The sequence below is a fragment of the Vombatus ursinus genome, unplaced genomic scaffold, assembly GCF_900497805.2.
Source record: "Vombatus ursinus unplaced genomic scaffold, bare-nosed wombat genome assembly UNPS02015255.1, whole genome shotgun sequence".
Lineage (NCBI taxonomy): Eukaryota > Metazoa > Chordata > Mammalia > Diprotodontia > Vombatidae > Vombatus > Vombatus ursinus.
The window spans coordinates 13,197,377-13,219,715 of NW_020955033.1; the positions used below are offsets into that span (position 1 = coordinate 13,197,377).

Here is a 22,339-nt window from a genome sequence, read left to right on the forward strand (position 1 = left end):
AATGAGAGCAAAATAGATTCTTCCTCTTCAACAGAGAAAAGGGCATTTTCTGACCATTTAATTCTGCAAGTATTTATTAAGTGACTGTAGGCACTGTGTACTGACATTGAAAAATAAAAATAAAAACAACCCCTGCCATCTAGGACCTTACATCCAATGGGGAGGAGGGACAAGGAAACATATACCAAAGAAATACAAAATACATACCAAGTAGTTCCTTGGGAGAGAACACCAGCAATGCCAAGGATCAGGATACTGGCTTCCCAGGAGGTTACATTTGAGCTGACCTTTGAAGGAAGCTAGGGATTCAGAAAGGCAGAGGTGAAGTAGGAGGTACAGAGTCTGTGCAAAGGCATGGAGGCAGGACATGGGAATGCCTAGTTCAGGAAACAGCAAGGTGGGCCGTTGGCTGGAACATCAAGCATGTTAATGTATAATAAGTCTAAAAAGGTAGGTTGGAGCCAGATTTCAAAGTGTTTTAAAAGCTAGACAGAGAAGAAAGAAGAGAGGAAACTGGAAATGTAAATTTTTAATTTTAAATTAAAATTTTGCTACAAATATTTCTTTTGTTTTCCAGGAGATGCCTTCTCCAAGGTAAACAAGAGAACTTCTGAAGTGGAAGCCCCTGTTAAAGCCCATCTCACTACCTGACAAATACAAGTTTCCCTCGGTAACCTAAGTTCTTCCTAAGTCAGAGTATATGCCCATATTCATCAGGATACATGAGCAGCTACCAACCAGTGATAAACCAGGTATCTAGAGTGAGTTGAGAAGAAAGATAGAAAGAGAAATAAATAGAATAGATAAAGAGAAATAAATAGAGAAATAAAAAGAGAAAGAGCAAAGGACAAAGCTCTACCAAAGAACCAAACCAATCTAATTTTAACCAAAAGATTTTTTAGCAACGGTTACCAAGCTGAATGATCAAGTCAAAGGGATTATTCATTCGGACAGCCTAGATTGATTTTAATCCCAGCTGAGTCTTTCCCAGGACTAAGGTCAAGCACAGCACCTTAATTTTCTGGACACTCAGAGTCCCAGCCTGGACTGTGCCAACCTAAACCTGGTAAGGAGTCCCACTAGGTTCTTGCTCTGTTTGATGTAATCTTGTGCTGGTCATGTCCTACTCAGTCCTAAAATCACAGAGACTTCCTCAGCTTCTGTGGTCTCAGACAGCGTTTGGTTTAACTGAGGGTGACCAACCAGGGGATTCAACTTTTGACACCATATTGTTGTTCCTGACAACAAACTCCAAAATCTGAAATAGTTTTAGAAAGAAATTTATTAGGTTGTTTGGTAGAGAAGAGTGAGCTGGGTCATTTCCCCCTTTCACCTTTCCCCCAACATAAACCACATGTACACAGTTAAATAACTTTGCCAAGAGAACTGCTTAAAAGCAAGGTAGATTGAGATGAAAATCGGTAAATGTGAATATTCAACAAAATGTGGGTTCAGTCAAAATCCAAGGGGAACCCAAAACATAGGCTTGAGTGGACCCAAAATAAGAATGTTTTATTTTGGTTGCTTTAAGAACTAGGGGAACCTAAAATTTCTTGTGGCAACTCTGGCATTCCTGGAGAATTATTGAGATCAAGATAACATCCTATGTTCAAACCATCTCTATGTAGATTAAACAGTATATTAATAAGTTTTCTGAAAGATATAAAAAAGCATTCACACATACATATATGTATATTATACTGATGTATGGCAATGGCATATAATATATGGCATATATGGTATATGTACACATTCATATATACACTGGCACTAATATATATTTACACAATGTAATGTGTGTATGTAATATTTACATGTAAATATTATATACACACATACATTTTAACTACTTGTCTAACCACTCTTCGGTCTTCTTTGCTAGATCTTCATTCAGGTGACAAGCACTGATCTTGGGTTAGGCCTCTGTCCTGGCTCTTTTCTTTTCTCCTTCTATATTATTTCACTTGGTGATTTCACTTGCTCTCATTGATTCAATAATTATCTCTATGTTGAGGATTGTCAGATCTACTTGTAAGCTGTAACCTCTATACTTCCAGTCTCATATCTCCAACTGCCTATTGGATATCTAGAAGTGAATGTCCTCTGGACAGCTTAAAATCAACATGTCCAAAATTGAACTTATTCCTGTTATTATTGGGGGTACCACCATCTTCCTAGCCATTCAGATTCACAACCTAGATATCATCTTCAACTCCTTACTCTCTCTCACTCTTCCATTCCCCCAATTCAATTTATTTCCAAGTCCTGTAGATTCTACCTTTATAACATCTCTTGTATACACTCAAAACTCTTGCCTTTTCTTTGGTAAGATAATTTCAGCTGAGATTATTTTAGAGACAGTATGAAAGAAAAATCTGAAGAAAATTAGGCATTTCTTTTCTCACCAATTTGGTGGGGGAAAATCTACTTGAACATGTTTCATGTTAGTTCCATTCTGCGTCAAAGTTGTGGAGTGCGCAGAATTTGTCCTTCAGGCCTTTAAGTAATATTTTCAGTCAATCCTTCAATAAGCCTACTAGTTCTCCCTTGGACCTTCACCTGATGTCTGTCCTCTCAAGCAGTAACTCCCAGGACCTTTCTCAAGCCCATTCCCTCCATCAAACCTTGGTGTCCTATGTCTCATTTCCTTAGGTTCCTAGTCTCTATTACCCTCAGGTAAATTAATTTATGCTAAGGAGTTAGTGGTTGAAGCTGGCCTAATAATTTATTCTTCCAGGACTATTTTCATTTTGATTGTGGGTTCCACTAGAATAAAAATGGCATACCAAAGAAATAAATATTTAATAGAAGATTTTCATGAGGTGGGCAGCTGGTAGGAATTAATTGTTTTTGTTGGGGGAACCTACCAGTAACTTTAAAAGCATATTACAGTTGGCCACCTTCTCTTCCATCTCAGCTACTGCCAGAGGTCTAGCAGACCCCAGGCCTGTCAGACTCTTGAAAGAACACCTTCCCTATCCCTGGCCCCCCTTTCCTGCAAGATGCCTTCAGAGAAGACCTGCAAGCAGCACCCAATCTTTGAGCAAAGAGAAGATGTGAAACTTATTTGAGAGTAGCATCCTATCAAGATACTGGTGATAACAAAGCTAAAACGGTGAGAAACAACTTACCATACTGGATAAAACTAAATTCCTTGTACCATATCATGTCAACATGAATGAGCTAAGCAAAATGATTGAAAGGTTCCTACAGTTGAATGCTAATCAAGTTTTCTTCCTATTGGTTAATAGACACAGCATAATGAATGTTTCCATATCTCTTTCCTTAGTATATAAAAGAAAGAAGGATAAAGTTGGATTCTGGCGCGTGATATATGGCTCTCAGGAGATGTTGGAAGAAAATCTTCAGTGTAAGACCTTCTATATTAGAATTTTTTAAGCCTTCACCCAGGAAAAAAGAGATATCATCAACTGAGATTGATTAGTTCATTGCATTCCACCCAATTCGCCAAAACATTACCAACTTTCATGCTTTTATTAAATTCTCTTGTATTACATGCAAATAAGTTCAGTTCCAAAAACATATACATTATAGTTTTGGAAAACTCCTCTTTCCCCAAGGATATCTTGGCTTTTTTAGTTTTAGGTTTAGAAACATACCTTGAATTCTAAGTTGCCAATAAAATGGACATTTGAATTGCTGGAGTGACTTTTTTTTTTTAGGAACACTCAGGGCTTTAGTGTTCCTACAATGAGATAAGGCTTCTATCTTCTTGTATTACCTAGGCAGACTCCATATATCTTATGTTACCTGAATGTAATGGAGGAAATGGTGGTGCAGTTAAGGGGGTACTGGACCTTAAGTGTGAAAATCTGGCCTTAAATTCCAAATGTGTCACTAAATTAGCTGTGTGACACTGGGCAAATAATTTGAGAACTGTTTTTTTGTCTTCAAATTTGGGATAACACCTACACTACTGACCTCTTGGCTTTGTCCTATGTGTGAATGAGATAATATATTTAAAAAGCATCTTGGTTTGATTTTTTTAAAATACTATTGAAGACTTCTGTTTTTATGTAGAGTATTTCCTGATATATTCCTCCCTAATGACCCCATTAACCCACCTTTGTAACAAAGAGGAAAAAAAAAAGTGAAACAAAACCAACTGGAGTTGGAACTACATCTGTTTTATGTAGGTTAGGCTGGTTTTACTTTTAGGGGCAAGGAGGTTGTTCGTAGGATTTAGTTGGTCTGAATGACTAAGACTTGAACCATTGGTGGGGTGGCTTGTCCCCTGTGGAAGCCCAGCCTATGAGGAACTTATATCCCAGAGGTCTGGTGGGATTCCTACCACTGTGTGGGACAATCTTTCTGACCCTGAACTGTTGCTATGGCCCATGCTAATGTGGAGGTAAAGGGGGGCCTCATCCACCTGAGTCAATGCTGTAGCCACAATAATCCTTTTTATGGATGAGTGAATTTTTCTTTTGAAAATGTTTTATGGTCCACAAATGCCTCATTGTGTTCATTGTTACAGCCTGAGGGGACCGACCTGAGTAATGCTTGGCCCAGACTACTACCAACCCACACAGGAACTGAATTTGACTGTAAGAAGCCTATTCAACATCCAGTACTCACTGTCTCCTACCTTTCTACCAAAAGGGTAGAAGAAAGATCAGTTCTTGTTATTATTTTTTTTTAATAGAGAGTTACTGTTGATTCTCTGTTAAATATGTTGTCTCAAAAGGTGTGAAGCATCTTTAAAATGATTTAGGATGTTAAACTTTTGTGGGGAACATATCCATCAAATAATATATGTGAAAAAATAAAATGTACAAAAATCTCCCTTCTAGCTTTTGTAGAATGCAGCTGTTGAAAACGGATCTAGAGAGAGAAAGGAACTCCGAGGCCATTTTGTCAACCCCTCTTATTTTTAGATGACTGAAGCCCAGGGAGGCCAAATGATTTGAATAAAGTCACATAAGTAGTTAAGTGGGTTTGTTTTTTTTAAGTTTCAGAAACTTTAATGCAGGAAAAAAAAAATGAGACTTCCATAAATGAGTGTCACAAAACAAAATTTGTAAGGACCCTCAAACCAGGATTGTTTTATTCCAGATCCAGTGCTCTGCCCACTGTATCCCACTCAGGTGGCGAGAAATGTTACTTCCACATATCCTATATGTCCCATCATTGTAGTGCACAAAGGCTTCAGAAGCTCACCTTTTTCACTAGGTCAGCTGAGCTAATAGAATGAATCTGTAGCAAAATGATAGATTTGGAGTTAGAAGTGATTTATTCCAAATCTCTGGATTTATATGTGAGGAAACTGAGGCTTGGAGATGTTAAGGGATTTGCCCAAAGTCAAAGAGCTATTAAATGGGAGAGCTGGGATTTGAAGCCAGACCCCTTGAGTACACATACCCTGTACCACACTACCTCTTCTCTAGCAACTATGATATCCAGTCTGCCCCATGTATTAACACTAGATTAATATAGCTATTTGAATGTAAAATAGCACTTCTACTCCTGTATTATGCCCCCACTTATCTGTAAAATGAGCTGGAGAAGGAAATGTCAAAGCACTCCAGTATTTTTGCCAAGAAAATCCCAAATGGGGTCAAGAAGAGTTGGACACTACTGAAAAATGACTGAACAACAAAGGGGCAGCTAGGTGGTACAGTGGATAGAGTGCTAAGCCTGGAGTCAGGAAGACTTATCTTCCTGATTTCAAATCTCAGACCTTAGTAGCTGTGTGACCCTGGGTAAGCCACTTAACCCTGTTTGCCTCAGTGTCTCATCTGTAAAAATGAACTGGAGAAGGAAATGGTAAACCACTCCAATATCTTTGCCAAGAAAATCCCAAATGGGGTCATGAAGAATAGGACATGACTGAACAACATACCCCCTACTTTCCTAGACTTCAAAACCAAGCCTCAACTGATGTCTCATCCTGGAACTCCCCTCTGTTCCAGGAGCCTCCTTTTTCTGGAGTTTACATCCCTCCATCAGGCTGGTGCCCTCCTCCCTTTAGGTTCCTCCTGGGGCTTCCATTTTTGAAGAGGCTGAAGCTAGCCAAGCTTCTTTCTGGACTTCAAAACCATGGCCCCCAGGAGAGTATGCTCATTCACCATCCTCTTTTCAACTCCCTTTGTCATGTTGTTTTTTCTGTTAGCATATAAGCTTCTTGAAGTCAGGGCGTGTATCTTTTTTTTTTTTTTTTGTGCTTGCATTTGTATGTCCAGGACTTAGCACAGTGCCTGAAATAAGGACTTAATAATTGCTTATTGCCTTGCCTGGCCCCACTGTGTATTTAGCAGCTTTATGACAGACTTTAGGCATGGATGGGCAGAGTACAACTGAGCCACAGGTAGGTGTGAAGAATCATCACTTCATTTCATGGAGGTACTGATACATTCATTGACTTAATCAAGATCACAGAACAAACTATAAATGGAGTTGGAAATAAAATCTTAATCTCCCATCTTCTAGGCCTGTGTAGTTACTATACACTAGCTCATACATACTATATCATTTAGTGACTTGAATTCCCTCTTTAAGATACTTCTATATTGGCTAGAGAATACTAATTATGTGCTTTAGAAGAATTCTAAAAAGAAAGACTTCAGGAAAGGCACTCTTCTAGACCTCTGAGACAGAAACCAAATGAGCATTTTTAGAATATGAAAATGACCACTTCTAAATTTCCATTTCTGGGCAGCAGGCGTGGTAGAGCTACAAATCAGTGATGGTAATTAGAATGGTTTTATTTTTGCTTTTGCCTGTAAGCTTTAGTGCTTTGCAAGATTCGGGAACAAACAAAAGATTATTGTTTTGTAGGGAAGAAAATGGGTATGTTTGCATGCTATAATGGAAAGAATACTAGCTTTGGAATCAGAAGATCTGGGTTCAAGATATGGCTCTGTTACATATTACCATTATGAGGTAGGCAAATCATGCATTCTCTCTGAATCTCAGTTTCCTCATTTCATGTTAATCAATGAAGTATTTATTAAGCACCTAGCGTGAGTTTAGTGCTGTGATTAGCAGTTTAAGAAACAAAATCTTATTGTACACAATAACAGCTACATTGTAAGATGACTAATATTGATAAACTTTATCCTTCCTAGCCATCCAAGGATCTAAGACATCTCCAAAGGCCCCGGGATGGAAAATGCTATCCACATCCAAAGAAAGAACTATGGAGTTTGAATGCAGATCGAAGCATACTATTTACTATTTTTTTTTCTTCTGTTGAGTTTTGTTTCCTCTTTATGGTTGTTCCTCCTATTGGTTCTAATTCTTACTTACAACATCACTAATGTGAAAATATATTTAATAAGAATGTATATATATAGCCTATATCAGATTGTGCACTGTCTTGGGAAGGGTGATGGGGAGGGTGGGGGAGAAAAATTTTAAACTCAAAAGCATATGGAAGTGATTGTTGATAAATCAAAATAAATTAATTAAAAAAATAAAATAGAGAAAAAACAAACAAAAAAGAAATAAAATCTTAGTAAAAAGGACCTTAGAAAAATCATCTTTGTTGAAAGTTATGTTGAGTCAGTTCCGCATTGTTCCCAGCCCTGCTTATCAGTGTTGGGGGAGACTTTGGTGGAGAAGGATACACCAAGTCTGTAGTTTTTGTATCACCTGCTCTTTGTCAGTACCCATACTAACAAATTGTTGAGTTCTTGGGACCTTGGGGAGGAATTGAGATTTAAGGGCACCACCTCTTTTGCAGAGGTGGACCAATCTGCATTATCTTAAAGTTATTTCTATAAAAGTGGTCCCCAGCCAGTCTATGTCTTGCTACCTTGAGGTACTTATAATAAAATCTTTTTAATTCTCTTTGTCTGGACTTTGACCTAGGTAATCTGAGTGAAAGTCCAAATGCAGAATTTCCCTTTCAACAATCTAGTTCAAAGCTCTTATTTTACAAATGAGAAATCTGATGCCCAGGGAGGCAAAAACTCAATCCCTGCCCTCAAGGAGTTCACATTCTAATGGGAGAGATAACATACAAACAATTTTGTAATATAAACTGAGGCAGATTCTCTCTTTGGGGAATTCAGATCTCTCTTTCTCCCAAAGGGAAAAATACACAGAGTACTCAAATGCCTGGATCTAAATCCCCGTTTTCCCTAAAGGGAAGAAAACCAGAGGAAGATGATTTCAGTGAAATATGAGTAAAGGTCCTCAGTTGTTTGATAGATGATTAATTAGACCCCTGTTTTATTGGACCCCTATTTTATTCTAATCCAGTATTAACCCGTTTGATATGATTCCAAAGGGGTGGTGATTCTTCAGATAGTAGGCCTCAGAGTTGTGAACTGTAGATTATAAATTCACTTGCTGATCTGTAGGAAGCTAACTAGAGGACTTCCACCCTTGTTTTTATTTGTAGGATGTTTTGCTAAACCCTAATCTTGAATTAATCCTGCCATCTGCAGCCTTTCTTCCTATTCATATGCTGCTGAACAGAACATTTTCTCTAGTATAGGCCTGATGGTCTAGGAAGTATCAGATTATGGATCTATCTTCTCTTTAATTTTTATGGCTTAAGAAACTAGGCAGAAAGCTGGGAAACAATTTTTATAACCAGTGTCTCTGATGTAGGCCTCATTTCTAAAAGATATAGAGAACTGAGTCAAATTTATAAGAACACAAGTCATTCCCCAATTGATAAATGGTCAAAGGATATGAACAAGACAATTTTCAGAGGAAGAAATTAAAGTTATCTGTAGTCATATGAAAAAATGTTCTAAATCACTATTGATTGGAGAAATGCAAATCAAAACAATTCTGAGCTACCACATCACATCTATCAGATTGGCTAACATGACCAAACAGGAAAATGATAAATGTTGGAGAAGATGTGGGAACACTGGAACACTGATGCATTGCTGGTGGAGTTGTGAACTGATCCAACCATTCTGGAAAGCCATTTGGAACTATGCCCAAAGGCCTATAAAACTGTGCATTGCCTTTGATCCAGCAATACCATTACTTGGTCTGTATCCCAAAGAGATCATAAAAAAAGTGAAAAGGATCCACATGTACAAAAAATATTTATAGCAACTCTTTTTGTGGTGGCAAAGAATTGGAAATTGAGAGAATGCCCAACAATTAGGGAATGGCTGGACAAGTTGTGGTAAGTGATTATGATGGAATACTATTGTGTTATAAGAAATGATGAGCAGGCAGATTTCAGAAAAACCTGGAAAGACTTCCATGAACTGATGTTGAGTGAAGTGAGCAGAACCAAGAGAACTTTGTACACAGTAACAGCTACATAGTGTGATGACCAACTTTGATAGACTTAGCTCTTTTGAGCAATGCAATGATCTAAGACAATTCCAAAAGAATCATGATGAAAAATATTATCCATATACAGAGAAAGAACTATGGAGTGTGAATGCAGATGGAAACACACTATTTTCTCTCCCTTTTTTTTTCTTTCTTGTGGTTTTTCCCTTTGTTCTGATTCTTCTTTCACAACATGACTAATGTGGAAATATGTTTAATATGATTGTACATGTATAAGCTATATTAGATTGCATGCTGTCTTGGGGAGGTGGGGAGAGAGAGAGAAAACTGAGAATTCAAAATCTTTTAAAAATGAATGTTGAAAACTAAAAATAAATTAATTAAAAATTATGGCCTAAAAGAAATGTACAAGATTGTAATATGAAAAAGAATTATTTTTCTGTCATTCTGACATAATTTTGCCTATCAGTAGCATTGTCAGAATTCTCATGATTGCTCAGATTTTCTCTGAGGCCTGAACCCATGTTGTAACATAAAAATAAAACCTAAGTTTTTACCTCTAGAATTTCTGTATTGTGGAAAGTACATATTTGGCAACAGTTACCAACCTCATGAGCTCAGAGAGGAGATACTTTGCCAGTAATAAAAGGATAGAGAATATCTTCTTTCTCCTCCCCTCATTTTATTGAGTGGAACAGAGTATTGTGGGATGAGGATGGAGGAAGAAATGATTTTATCTTACTCTATTTGCCTTTCCAACTTTTAGCAATGTTAGAAAAGGAATGTAGTATCTATGAAATTCCTTAATATTAAATAATAGATGTATATGTATACATATATGTGTATATATAGGTATATACACATAAACACACAAAATTAAAAAAACAAACAAACATTAAATAGCATAATACTAAGGTATTGGGTGCAGTTAGGTAGTGTGATAGAATGCTGGGGCTGGAGACAGGAAGACTCATTTTCCTAAGTTCAAATCTGGCCTCAAGACACTGACTATCTTAGCTTTGTGACCCTGGGCAAATCATTTAAATTATTTGCCTCAGTTTCCTCATCTGTAAAATGAGCTGGAGAAGGACATGGTAAATCACTCCAGTGTCTTTGCCAAGAAAACCCCAAATGAGGTCACAAAGAGTCTAACACGCCTGAAAACAACTGAACAACAATTGGACATAGCAAGGCCAATGAGCATTTGTTAAGCATATACTGTTTTAGGCGCTGTGCTAAGCGCTAGGTTTACAAATATAAGGGAAAAAAAAGAATTTCTTCACTCAAGCAGTTTTGTGTTCTAATGGGGAAAGACAAGTACATAGAAGGGACTGTACGAAGGTATTTGGGGAGAGGATCAGAATGATATCGATGTCCATAAAAATCAAAAGGGAATGCAGGTTGGAGGTCCTGGACATCTCCCCAAAATAAGGACCCTAGGAAGAACCAATAAAAAGAATGAAACAAGCATTTATGAAGTGTCTACTATGTGCCAGGCATTGTGTTAAGTGCTTTACAATTATTATCTCATTTGATCCTCACAACAACCCTGGGAGGTGGGTGCTGTTATTAATCCCATTTTACAGCTGAGGAAACTGAAGTAAATAGAGGCAAAGTGACTTGCCCAGGGTCACATAGCAAGTATCTGAGGTTAGATATGAACTCAGGTCTTCCTGACTTCAGGTCCAGCTTTCTATTTACTGTATCATCTAGTAGGTTCACTGGATAAAAGGGGCCAGCAAGGCAGATTGACATTTCAGGGTAAGCAAGTTCAGTGGTTGAGGGGAGTTTCAGGGTTAAATTCTAGTCCAGAAAGACAGAAACTGACCTGAGAGAAATGATGATACTAAGGCGGAGAACTTCCTTCCTGTTCCTAAACAGGAAGTTAAACAAGATTGGCTTCCACTGAAAGATTTATCCCTGAAGCTACTAGGGACCTACCCCTTTATATATTAATTGGTATTGACAAAATCAGAACTGAACTGGTACAGAAAGGACTCCGTATCTGTAGCCAAAAGATCTGGGCTCAAATCCCTGTTATTGACTTACTAGACATGTTCTTTTAGGCTACTGACTTTATCTGGACCTATTTTCTAATCTCTGAAGATAAAGCAATTGCTAGGAGGTTATTGACATCGAGAAAAATCCTGTATGACCAAAAATGTTCACAGTAGCAAGACAAGTGAAAAGCCTGAAAGACAGAGCTTCTGTGTAACTAATAATCAACTTATTACACTATCAAATAATAAATTGATGGTCAGTGATCTCTTTTGATAACCAAAGAGAAAGACCATGGAGATCATTAAATGTTTAAATACCTTTGGAAAAGTGGGTGCCTTTGACAGGGGAGATCAACCCTGACTGATGAACTATCAGTGGATGGGTGGCCCTTTTCTAACGTGGGGGTGGACTAAAAGTCTTCAGCTACTTCTGCTGAGGTGGTGACTTGATCACAAGACTCAAGCCTCCAGTTCTCCCAGTACCTCTAAGAACCTAAGAAGAAAGAATCCATCTCCACCCAGACCACTCTAGTGAACAAAGGTTGGGAGAGGGTGAGGTTTCAAGGGTGTGAGCTTTTAAGGCTGCACTTCACCTAGATTAGATCCTCTTTACACTTTAATCAGAAATAAACTTTCCTAGATGGGTGGGGTCCTGCCCAAGATTGAGGAGAATATTCTTGGAGGACTAGACCAATCTCAATGAGAGCCCAGTCAGTCAGAGACTGACCTACAAAGACTGGTCCCTGAATGAGGAAAATAGAAAGGGAAAAAACCTCAATCCTAATTTGGTTATTAGTATAAGAGAAAAATAATAATTTCTCTTATTAGAATTATGTATGATGAAAAAATGTGGAAACTAAATATATACCATACAAGTAGTTTCCTCAGCTTTAAAATGAGAATAATAAAAGCATTCATTTCACAGTGTAGTGGGAAAATCAAATCAAATCAAATCAAATAGGATCAAATGAGATAATGTATGCAGAACAGCACTGCAAGTATCTTAAAGATATGCTCATTTCTGGGGTTGCATAGAACTTACAAAGCAGGTGCTCATCGGATGGGGAATAATAAAACAAATTTTAGTACATGAATATAATGGAATATTGTGTTTCTATAAGAAGCAATGAATTTGGAGAATTCAGAGAAGCATGAGAAGACTTATATGAACTGATGCAGAACAGAGCAAAAAATACATATACATGACTTCAACAATGTAAATGGAGAGGAATTGTTTGGAAACTTGAATGTTATGTAATTATAATAAAATAATGCCCTGGTACATAGCAGAAACTTAACAAATGCTTATTAACTTTCTAGAGCATAGGCTCTTCAAGGCTCTCTTTCTCTAAGTAGTTTTGAGGCTGGTAACAGCAGATGAAAACTGAGTCTCTAGTCTTTGAGAATGAAGGACAAACAACATGAAGATATTCTAGGGGAAAGAGGAAAAATATATTTCCCTTTTTTAGGGTACCAAACAGCAAAGAGAAAGATGTGAGGTTGGCAGTAACAGCTGTTATCCCAGATTCTATTGGGAAGTCTTGAGAGATTGCAGAGGTGAGGGGAAAATCTTGATAGCTACATGTAACAGAGCAACAAACATTGGTAAGATGACAGAGCTCATTCTTTACAAACTGTTCATTTCCATCCCACCCTTGTCCACTGAGCTATTATGTATGAAATGTCTCTGTGATCACCTTGGGTTACAGCGTTGTAAGTGTTTCTGAATGAGAACACAAAATCAGGGTAGGTTTAGGAAGACCATTTATTGAAGGTCAGCATTTATGAATAGACACTTTAAACAAAAGCAATGGTCCTGCCATCCTTTGTTTCTCATAATAAGACATCTTTACAAAAGAAAATCAATAATTGTTAACTTTTTAATTCTGACAATTACAGATTTTGTTGTTGAGGAATGAAACAAGAGTGGGTTTCTTAAGACATCTTAGGACCTCTATCTTTATGGACACAAACCACATTGTTATCACCTTTCATTAGCTTCAATAACAATAAGCTTACTTGCTTCATGAATCTACGATGGTAAGCTTCACTTACATCAGAGTAGTGTGACTCTGTAGACCTAGACAAGGCCTGGGAAGCTGAAATTCTAGACCTGTCTCTATCACTCATTCACACTCAACCTATATCTCCAACCCATAATCTCAGAGAACATTTATCCCATCCAAAGCTTTCACATAGGGGTGGGATAATTTGATTCTTAAAAGAAACACAAGTATTTTCTCTTCTGGACTGCATCACTGGACAGCTGGAAGAATACTGAGCTGACAAGTGGACATTTTTTGTTGTTGTTCTTATCTTTTAAGTCACTTTAATACTGACTTAACAAATCACCCCTTTGTAATTATTTTGGCGTAAAATTCTAGAAGTTTGGACTTTGCTAAATCAGAGTTCACATAACACAGAATGTTCATTGATAAACAGTTCCTAATCTGTGATCACAATGGAAAAAACATTACAAAAGGGGATCTGAGGAAGAATTTAGATGTGGGAGGCTTTAAAACAATATATTTAAGCTTAAATATATTGCTTACATTATAAAGTTGTCTTTTTTTTAAAACTTTCATGTTATTAAAAATTTGAGCTTAACATTTTTGTGAAATCTGAAGATGACCTCACCAGTAGTCTGAATTAAAGACAGTTTGCAATGGTATAGTGCTTTACATTTTATAGCACCTTCACATGCCTCCTTTCATTTGATCCTCCTAATGGTTTATGAGGTAGGCAGGGAAGGTATTATTTACCCCCATTTTATAGATGCAAAAACTTAAAGCTTAGAGAGTAGACTAGTCAATACTAGGTAATACTGATCTTTTCTTTCTTACTTAGAGTGATATAATAGAAAGTTAATGAGCTACATAACCTTAGGCTGGTCATGTCACTTTTCTGTGTCTATTTCCTGTTGTGTAAAAATGAGGGTTTAACTGGATCATCTCCAAGTTTTCTTCTAAGCTAATTAGATTTCAAACTAATTATCCAGTTTTGGATGACTCAGAATCCTCTCTTTTCCTTCTACAGTCTATCTTAATAAGATTTCTACAGAAAAGGAAAGGCAGAGGTTGTAAAACTCAACTAGGCACTTTAGTAAAGAAAAATTAATTTCCCAAAATGAAGATTTTGAATTTCCCGAATTTCATGTCTCTATATTCTTCAGTTCCTATATACTCCTGCAAAATTTTCAAATATGTATTAGATCTAAAAATGATGGGAGAGTAGTCACCAGGACTCTAAAGAAATGAGAGTCCTTTCTTCTTTCTTTAAGTTTCCATATTATAATTAGCCCTCATACAGAAGGAATAAACAGAAGAGTCCATTCCTGATTAGAATCACTGAACTGAAACTTAGCTGAATAAAATTTTACCCTCAGGGATTGAAAGGATTGTCTTCATAGTTCAATATACCATTTTAGTTGAAAAATCAACCCTTAAGAGTTTTGCATCAAAAAAATTCTATGGTCAAACAGGTTGTTTTTACATGTCAAATATCAGGCCATAATATTTTGAAACTTATTTACATTATAGAAATCTCTTAATAATAATTAAAATTAACTGCCAATATTTGAAAAATATTTTGCTTCTGGTAGATATATTTTTAAAATGAAAGCATTAAGAATACATTCCTATTACAGTATTTGTTACAGTACTAAGTAACAGTATACAACTTAGTAAAAGGGATATTATCAATTACCACAATATTTCCTTTCTTTACTTCCAACAAATTATATATTTATAATAGTATTTTTGAAGCTAAATATTAAGAATGGAAACTATTTCCAAGTTCTTCTTAAATATCAACAAGTTGTTGATTCATATTCTATTTTCTTATATAAAGAAACCTGATGTTTATCATGTCAGTGTTGTAGTTTATTATTCATCTATGGAACTATCCCTCCCCCAAAATCTGTCTGACCTCCTAACAAGAACTCCTCCCTCAAGCATGCTCGCTACTGGTACCCACCCTAAACCTCCTGGGTGATATAGATAATTGTTACTACTAAGTATCAGAAAATCTCAACAGGAGAATATGGATATAAATCACCAAAGGGATAGCGGTTTTTAAATTTCCAGATAAACACAATAACAGACACATACAAACATTAAAGGTTTGTTACATCTGTGCTTTTTTTTAAAGGCTAAAGATTTCCCTTTAATTGTTAAAGCAGCATCTTAGTATACTGTGCAAAGGAATCCATAGAAAACTTTTCCTCCTACTGGCAGAATTAAATGCTATTTGAATGATTCATATATTCTAAAAGCGACCGGTCCAGGACTCTTCGGATCAGAGCTTCCTCTAATATATTAAAATCCTGAAATAGAGAAAAAAATACTTTTAGATAAGCAAAATGATAGGTACTGTTTTTTTTCTAAATAGCTTTGTCTTTTAATTCTAAATTCATCCAATCTGCCTTGTGAGTACTATCAATTCAGAGTGACAGGCATAATCATTATCAAACCAATTAGCAGCCAACAAGACCTTACTAGGTTCCACCTACAAACATGAACCAAATCAAATCAATGGGATCAAGCAGAAGTTGGAATATGATTTGCTGGCTCTCAGTTGTACTACTGAATGCTATTTTGAGGTGCCTTAATGTCAACACCTTGAAAAGAAAACAATCTCCCAAGCTGTGCATATGCCCCATTATGAGTCAGAATTGGAACTGAATCCTATTAAGTCAGTGATCTCCAAACTGAAGTCTATAGTCCATCAGCTGCCAAAAGACTTCAACTGAAATCCACAAGGGAAAACACAAAATAATGTTTTGGGTCTCAGTCTTTGGCTTCACTAGTCTGGAAACTCCTCCCACCCATGTGAACCAGCAGCTCCTCAATAACTCATAGTCTTAGACAGTTGACTCTTCACTAGAAGTTAAATGACTTGCCCATGATTAAAAAGCTGATATGTATCAGAGTAGGGTTTGAACCCAGGTCTTCTTAACTCCAAGGCTAGTCCTCAAAACATTATACCATTGCTACTTCTCTGGTTAAAAAACAAAGAAGAATGTGTGTAAGTGTAATAAATATGTATATATATATATATATGTACATATATATTTACACAAATACATGTGTGTATATATACATATATACACACACATGCATATATATATATACATACACCTACACACACACACACACACACACACACACACACACACATTCTTGACTTTGTATGGAACAAAAGAGACTACCTGGAGCTTACCCATATTCCAGCCTTGTAGCATTCTGTGCCAAAATGAAGTGGGCCTTATGGTTTACCCAGCAATCCCATAGAGACAAATTATTTGCCTTGTTCAATTTCTCTTATATTACACACTTCTTTCAGTAATCCTAGGCCTTTCCATTTAATCCCTTCCTAAGATTTGGGTATACTACACTTCCATATCTCATCCTTGTTGTTCATTCCTTTTGCAAAATATATGGGTAATTATAATAAGAAGATCTGAAAGCCTAGAAAAAGATAAAACTCTAAAATGACAATGTTAAGGGAGCAATAATCAAATTTTTAACTTAGAGATTTTATGAGGATAGATTTTACAATGACGTTTTCTTTTCAAAAATTATATGTAAATCTACTTTGAGTACTCTCCTAACAGCTATGTGGTACAGTGGATAGAAATCTGGGTTTAGAGTCAGGAAGACCAGAGTTAAAATCTCAGACAACTACTAGATGTGTGACATTGGACAAGTCACTTAAACTATTTTTGCCCCAGTTACCTCAACAGTAAAATGAGGGTGATAATAATAGTGACTACCTCTCTGGGTTGCTGTGAGGATCAAATGAGTTAAGATTTGTAAAGTACTTAGTACACTGTCTAGCACAGAGTAGGTGCTATATTATATACAGGTGCATACATGCACAAGTTATTATTATTTCCTATATTTAAGGGAAAATCAAACTGATTTTTCTACCTAAATATATTAATTCTGCTAAAAGTGTTTTCTTCATATATAAACTACACACAATATTATATGTGTCTAGGCAGAATGAGAGACCCTACTTACTTTTTGTGCTTATTTCCATTACTGATGAAGAAAACTATATACATTTCTACCTAAAGAGTATGGAATTGTATTTATAACTAGTTTGGGTTCTATCACCTCAATCCTAGTACATTGGATGTTTGCAACTATAAGAGATGAAATGAAACCAATTTGTGTTCCGTTAAGGTAAGGGACAAAACGCTAGGCTCATGCATAGCAGATAAAGTTACCTTTATTATAACATCAAACAACTAGAATAACACAATAAGCTACCTCACTACACTTGATAACCATTACTCTGACTTTAATTTGATAAGAAAATAGAATTATATCATCATTAAAAAAGAAGATGCATATTGTGGGGTTGCTGTTGTTGTCATTTTCAGTTGCGTCTGACTCTTTGTGACCCCAATTTGGTGTTTTCTTGGCAAAGATAACTGGAGTAGTTTTCCCTTTCCCTCTCTAGGTCATTTTACAGATGAGGAAACTGATGCAAATAGAGTTATATGACTTGCTCAAGGTCACACTGCTATTGTCTGAGGCCACATTTGAACTCAGGTGTTCCTGACTTTAGATCTAGCACTCTATCTCTCTATCTAATGCCCTACTTACCCATCCCCCATACATACATACATACATATATATATAAATAAATAAATATACACACACACACACATATATCTTTCTCTCTTTTTAAAATATGATTCTGTTATATAGTGAATTATTTTCACCCCTAATTTTATCTAGATTGGAAAGGGCTTGTCTCCCCTACTTTGGAGAACAACCACTGTCCAATAGAACTAATCATTTTGCTTAACATTATATTTCTATATTTCCATGAAAGTCCCATTCATAACTAATCTTGACATGCAAATAACCTTGATTTATTCCAAGGTTTACCAGAACAGTACAAGTTCTGGAGGTTCCTACCAGAAAGGCTACAGATGCTGACTTAGTGATGTAGTATACATCTTATACTCTTAGAATCAGAAAGTTCATCAACTACTGATGAATTCTTTTTGTCATTGCATCTAATGAAGTCATGATAAAGCTCAGAAGGATTATGATCTGAATTAGCAGAGTGACCAATCAGAAGAAACCCCAGTTTCACAAATACAAAAATATTTGTAGCAGCATTTTTCATGATAAGTGAAGAGTTGGAAACAAAGCTGGTGCCCACCGATTGGAAAATTGCTGAACAAATTAACATATGTTAGTTTAATGGAACATTATCATGCAGTTAAAAATATAAAGAATTCAGGGAAACTTGGGAAGGTTTGGTATGAACTGATACAGAGTGAAGCGAGCAAAACTAGAAGAATAATTTACACAGTGACCACAACAATACAAAGGAAAACAACAGTTGAGGAATGAAGGGACTAATTCTGACTTTAGTGAACTGTTAGCGAAACAGGTTTTCCTCCCCTCGCCAGGGAAGTGGTGGGCTATAGAATGAGCTATATAGTATATTGTTAGGCATGACCAAGGTTGATTTATTTTGTTTACATATACTTTGTTGTAAGGGAAAGTTCTATTGGAAAAGGAAAAGTGGGAAATCATTAGAAAGTGAAAGAAATATTTTAGAAGAATTAATACACTTATTTAACTTTAACTAAAAAATGAGGGGACTAGAAAAATAAGATGGGAAAATAATATTTACAAAAATGATAACTAGCATTTACATTTAGATTTAAAGTATACAAAACATCCCCACAACAACTTTGTGAAGTAGATGCTATGAATATTCCCATTTTACATATGAGGAAACTGAAGTTTAAAGAGGTTAACTGAATTGTCCAGTGTCCCACAGCTACTAAGTGTCTATGGCATAATTTGAATTTAGATCTTCCTGACTCCAAGTCAAACATCGTATCATTCACCGTGCTACCTAGCTGCTCTTAGGTACTTGGAGTACCTAACTCACAGAGCTGAGGCTCAGATGAGAACAGCAAATCCTCTTTGCAAACTTTAAAAAAAAAAAAGGGGGGGGTAGCTCTTGCCCACCTAAATTATTTGGGGATATTTGAAATGGATGAAGTATGTTTTTATAAAGTCTTAGCAAATACTAGCTCCTAAGACTGCAGATAATTTTCTTTCCTGAATTTTGTTTGTCTGACTTGGGGGAAAAAAAATAAAGATTTAATTACCATAACAATTTAAGGAAAAAAGGATGCAGTTGTTTACTTACAATGAATTCATCATAAAACATTGTGTGTCTGATTTGCAGGTGCCGGATCAAACTGTCACTGGTGTTGCTTGAATCTCCATTAGGTATAAAATGACAAAGTGGACAGAACTGTAAATAAACAGAGAAGACAATATTGGCAAATGAGATAGCTATTTGTGCTAGGCTAGAGAAATCTGAAACTGTCTAACAAAAAGTACTTTAATTCTGAGTCTATTTTGGGATCACTTTATTTATGATTTTTGATATCAGAACAGCATGTCCATTTCACTTATGCCTCAATAAAAGTCATACTTAATCTACCCCACCACAGGCAGTTAGCAGGTGATGACGGAGAGGAGAGAAAATTAAGAGTTCATATCTGGACATAATATAACTGAAAGAGTTTCTGGTTCTAAACAAAAATAAGGGAGCAGCTAGGTGGCACAGTGGATAGAGCACCGGCCCTGAAGTCAGGAGGACCTGAGTTCAAATCTGGCCTCAGACCAAACACTTGACACGTACTAGCTGTGTGACCCTGGGCAAGTCACTTAACCCCAGTTGCCTAAAAAAAAAAAAGGAGAGAGAACAAAAATAAGTAGGTGTCCTATAAGACAGGGATAATAAACTTTCCATTACTTACCTCAGAGGACTGTGGAGAAAAAAACACTTTGCAAATCTTAAAACACTTCCTAAATTCAAGTTACTAATATTACTTCAAGTTGCCTTCCCTTTGAACATCTGGCAGCAAAAGAATAAAACTAAAATTTGCTAGCCAATTTTTTTGGGGGGGCATACAAAATTTCTGGTAGGTTAGATCAGTACTTCAAAAAAATGTTATGTACATCTTGCCTCTCTGCCACTCCCTTTTGTCTCCTTGCCTCCCTATTCTATTCCTCCTCTCTTCCTATCTTCTTTTCCTTTTATTTCCATGACATTCTTTTTTTGCTGTTTTTCTCTTTATGTTTCTTCTCTTCTTTTTCCTCTTTTCTTTCAGGTTGTCACAACCTTTCATTTTGCTATTTTTTTTCCCCTTCAGGAACCTGAATTTCCAACTACGTTTGTCTATTATTTTTTCTCCTTTTTCTCCACTGGGTATGTATGAACTTGTTTCGCCTTCTTTCCACTCTTATTTTAGGCCACACATTCTTAATGTAGGGTCCATGAACTTCTTTTTTTCCCAAGTAAAGGCATTATTCTGGGTAACACACCAAGCAGTCTCCTCCTTAAGGGAAGTTGCAGCCCCTTAAGGGAGGCAACCCCCTAATGGAGGGGTCCCCTAAGGGAGATGGCTGCTTCACAGAGATACCCACTAGCCAACAGAAGCTAGGGATCGTGAACTTGTTTTAAAAAATATTTTGACAACTATATTTCAATATAATTGGTTTCCTTTGTAATCCCATGGATATGATATTTTAAAAAACATTATTCAGTAAGCTTCAGCAAACTACCAGAGGGGTCCATGGCACAAAAAAGGTTTAAGACCCCTGCTTTAGGTCCTGGTGAATTCAGATTTATTATTCTGAGGTCTCCATGTGCTCTTGACTTTTTGGGTCCACTGAGGTTCCCATGGGACAAGGCATCTTTCCTACACAATTGTGGAGGCCCTTAGGGATCGATATACAAGTTATCTGAAGGAGGGAAGATTCAGAAGGAACAAAAAAAACCCCATTATTAATACCATTACCAATATAAAAAATAGGTAATGGGAAAACATAAGTAACTACTGACCCATATGTCTATTCTACCACCTATACAAAATCACTATGTGAGTCAGCTATATATGAATAAAAGGTATCTTTCATGAAGGGATTTTAGGAAACAAGCAGGCTTTTGCAAGTGATATTAACAATGGACTGCATCTTTAAGATTTTGCAATTAACTGAAAGGCTTACAGAAAACAAGATCCCATTGTTCTTATTGTTCATTAATTATAAAAAAAGCACGTGATTTAGTAGAAGGAAATTTAGTAGCTAGCCAACATTTATATAGGACCTTAAAGTTTGCTAAGTGTTTCTCATACATTTTCTCTTTTGATCTTTACAACAACCCTGTAAAGTGGGTCTTATTATTTTATTAATTTCATTTTATTAATAAAGAAACCAAGACAAGGAAATTAAATAATTTGTCTGGGTTCACACAACTCTTAAGGGTCTGAGGTGGGATTATGGGATTTGAACTCAGGTCTTCTGAACTCAAAGTGCAATTCTTTAGCCATTATACCAAGATGCTACTGCCTTAAATGCTCTTACACCAAAAAATCATTCAAGATTACAATAATCCTCTCTCATCATACACATCAGGAGAGGCATAAAATAGAAAGATGTGTATGCTCACCAAAGTTTTTCTCTGCTGTGATCAAAGTGTGTGTTTCCCTTTATAACTGGAAAATAATTTAATCATATATATATATATATAACCACATAATAATACACACACAGAGAAATATGTATATATATGTATATACATATACTACATTACATAGATTGAGAAGAATCAGGATTAAGAACAAATCACCAGATTTGGCAATTAAGAGATAATTAGTAACTCTGGAGAAAGCAGCTGCAGTTGGGAGATAAGGTTGGAAGCCAGGGTGGAAATGATTGAGGAGTGAGTGAGAGAAGAAATGGAGGCAATTGGCAGATAACTTTTTCAAGGAATCTGGCTGAGAAATAGAGGTGAGATATGGTACGATAGTTTGAGGGGATGGTAGAACCTACTAAAAGTTTTTTTAGGGTATTTTTTTTTGGTGAGGAAATTGGGGTTAAGTGACTTGCCCAGGTCATACAGCTAGTAAGTTTCAAGTGTCTGAGGCTAGATTTGAACCCAGGTCCTCCTGACTCCAAGGCCAGAGCTCTATCTACTGTACCACCTACCTGCCCCTAAAAGTTTTTTTTTTAAAGCGTGGAGATGATGGCCATGTTTGAAAACAGTAGGGAAGG

The 22,339-nt window shown here is 36.4% G+C and overlaps 1 protein-coding gene across 2 annotated transcripts in view; it reads right to left on the bottom strand.

Moving 5' to 3' along the window:
- Positions 1-12,978: 12,978 nt before the first annotated feature.
- The window catches only part of LOC114031911 (E3 ubiquitin-protein ligase RNF125-like), a 34,922-nt gene continuing 25,561 nt past the window's right edge, over positions 12,979-22,339 (bottom strand). For both annotated transcript variants that reach the window (XM_027847111.1, XM_027847112.1), the window contains 2 exons: positions 19,422-19,529; positions 12,979-15,555 (listed from right to left, as the gene is read on the bottom strand). In XM_027847111.1, the coding sequence (XP_027702912.1) occupies positions 15,469-15,555; positions 19,422-19,529 (195 nt within the window). In that variant the 3' untranslated portion in view covers positions 12,979-15,468. The remainder of the gene's footprint in view (positions 15,556-19,421; positions 19,530-22,339) is intronic.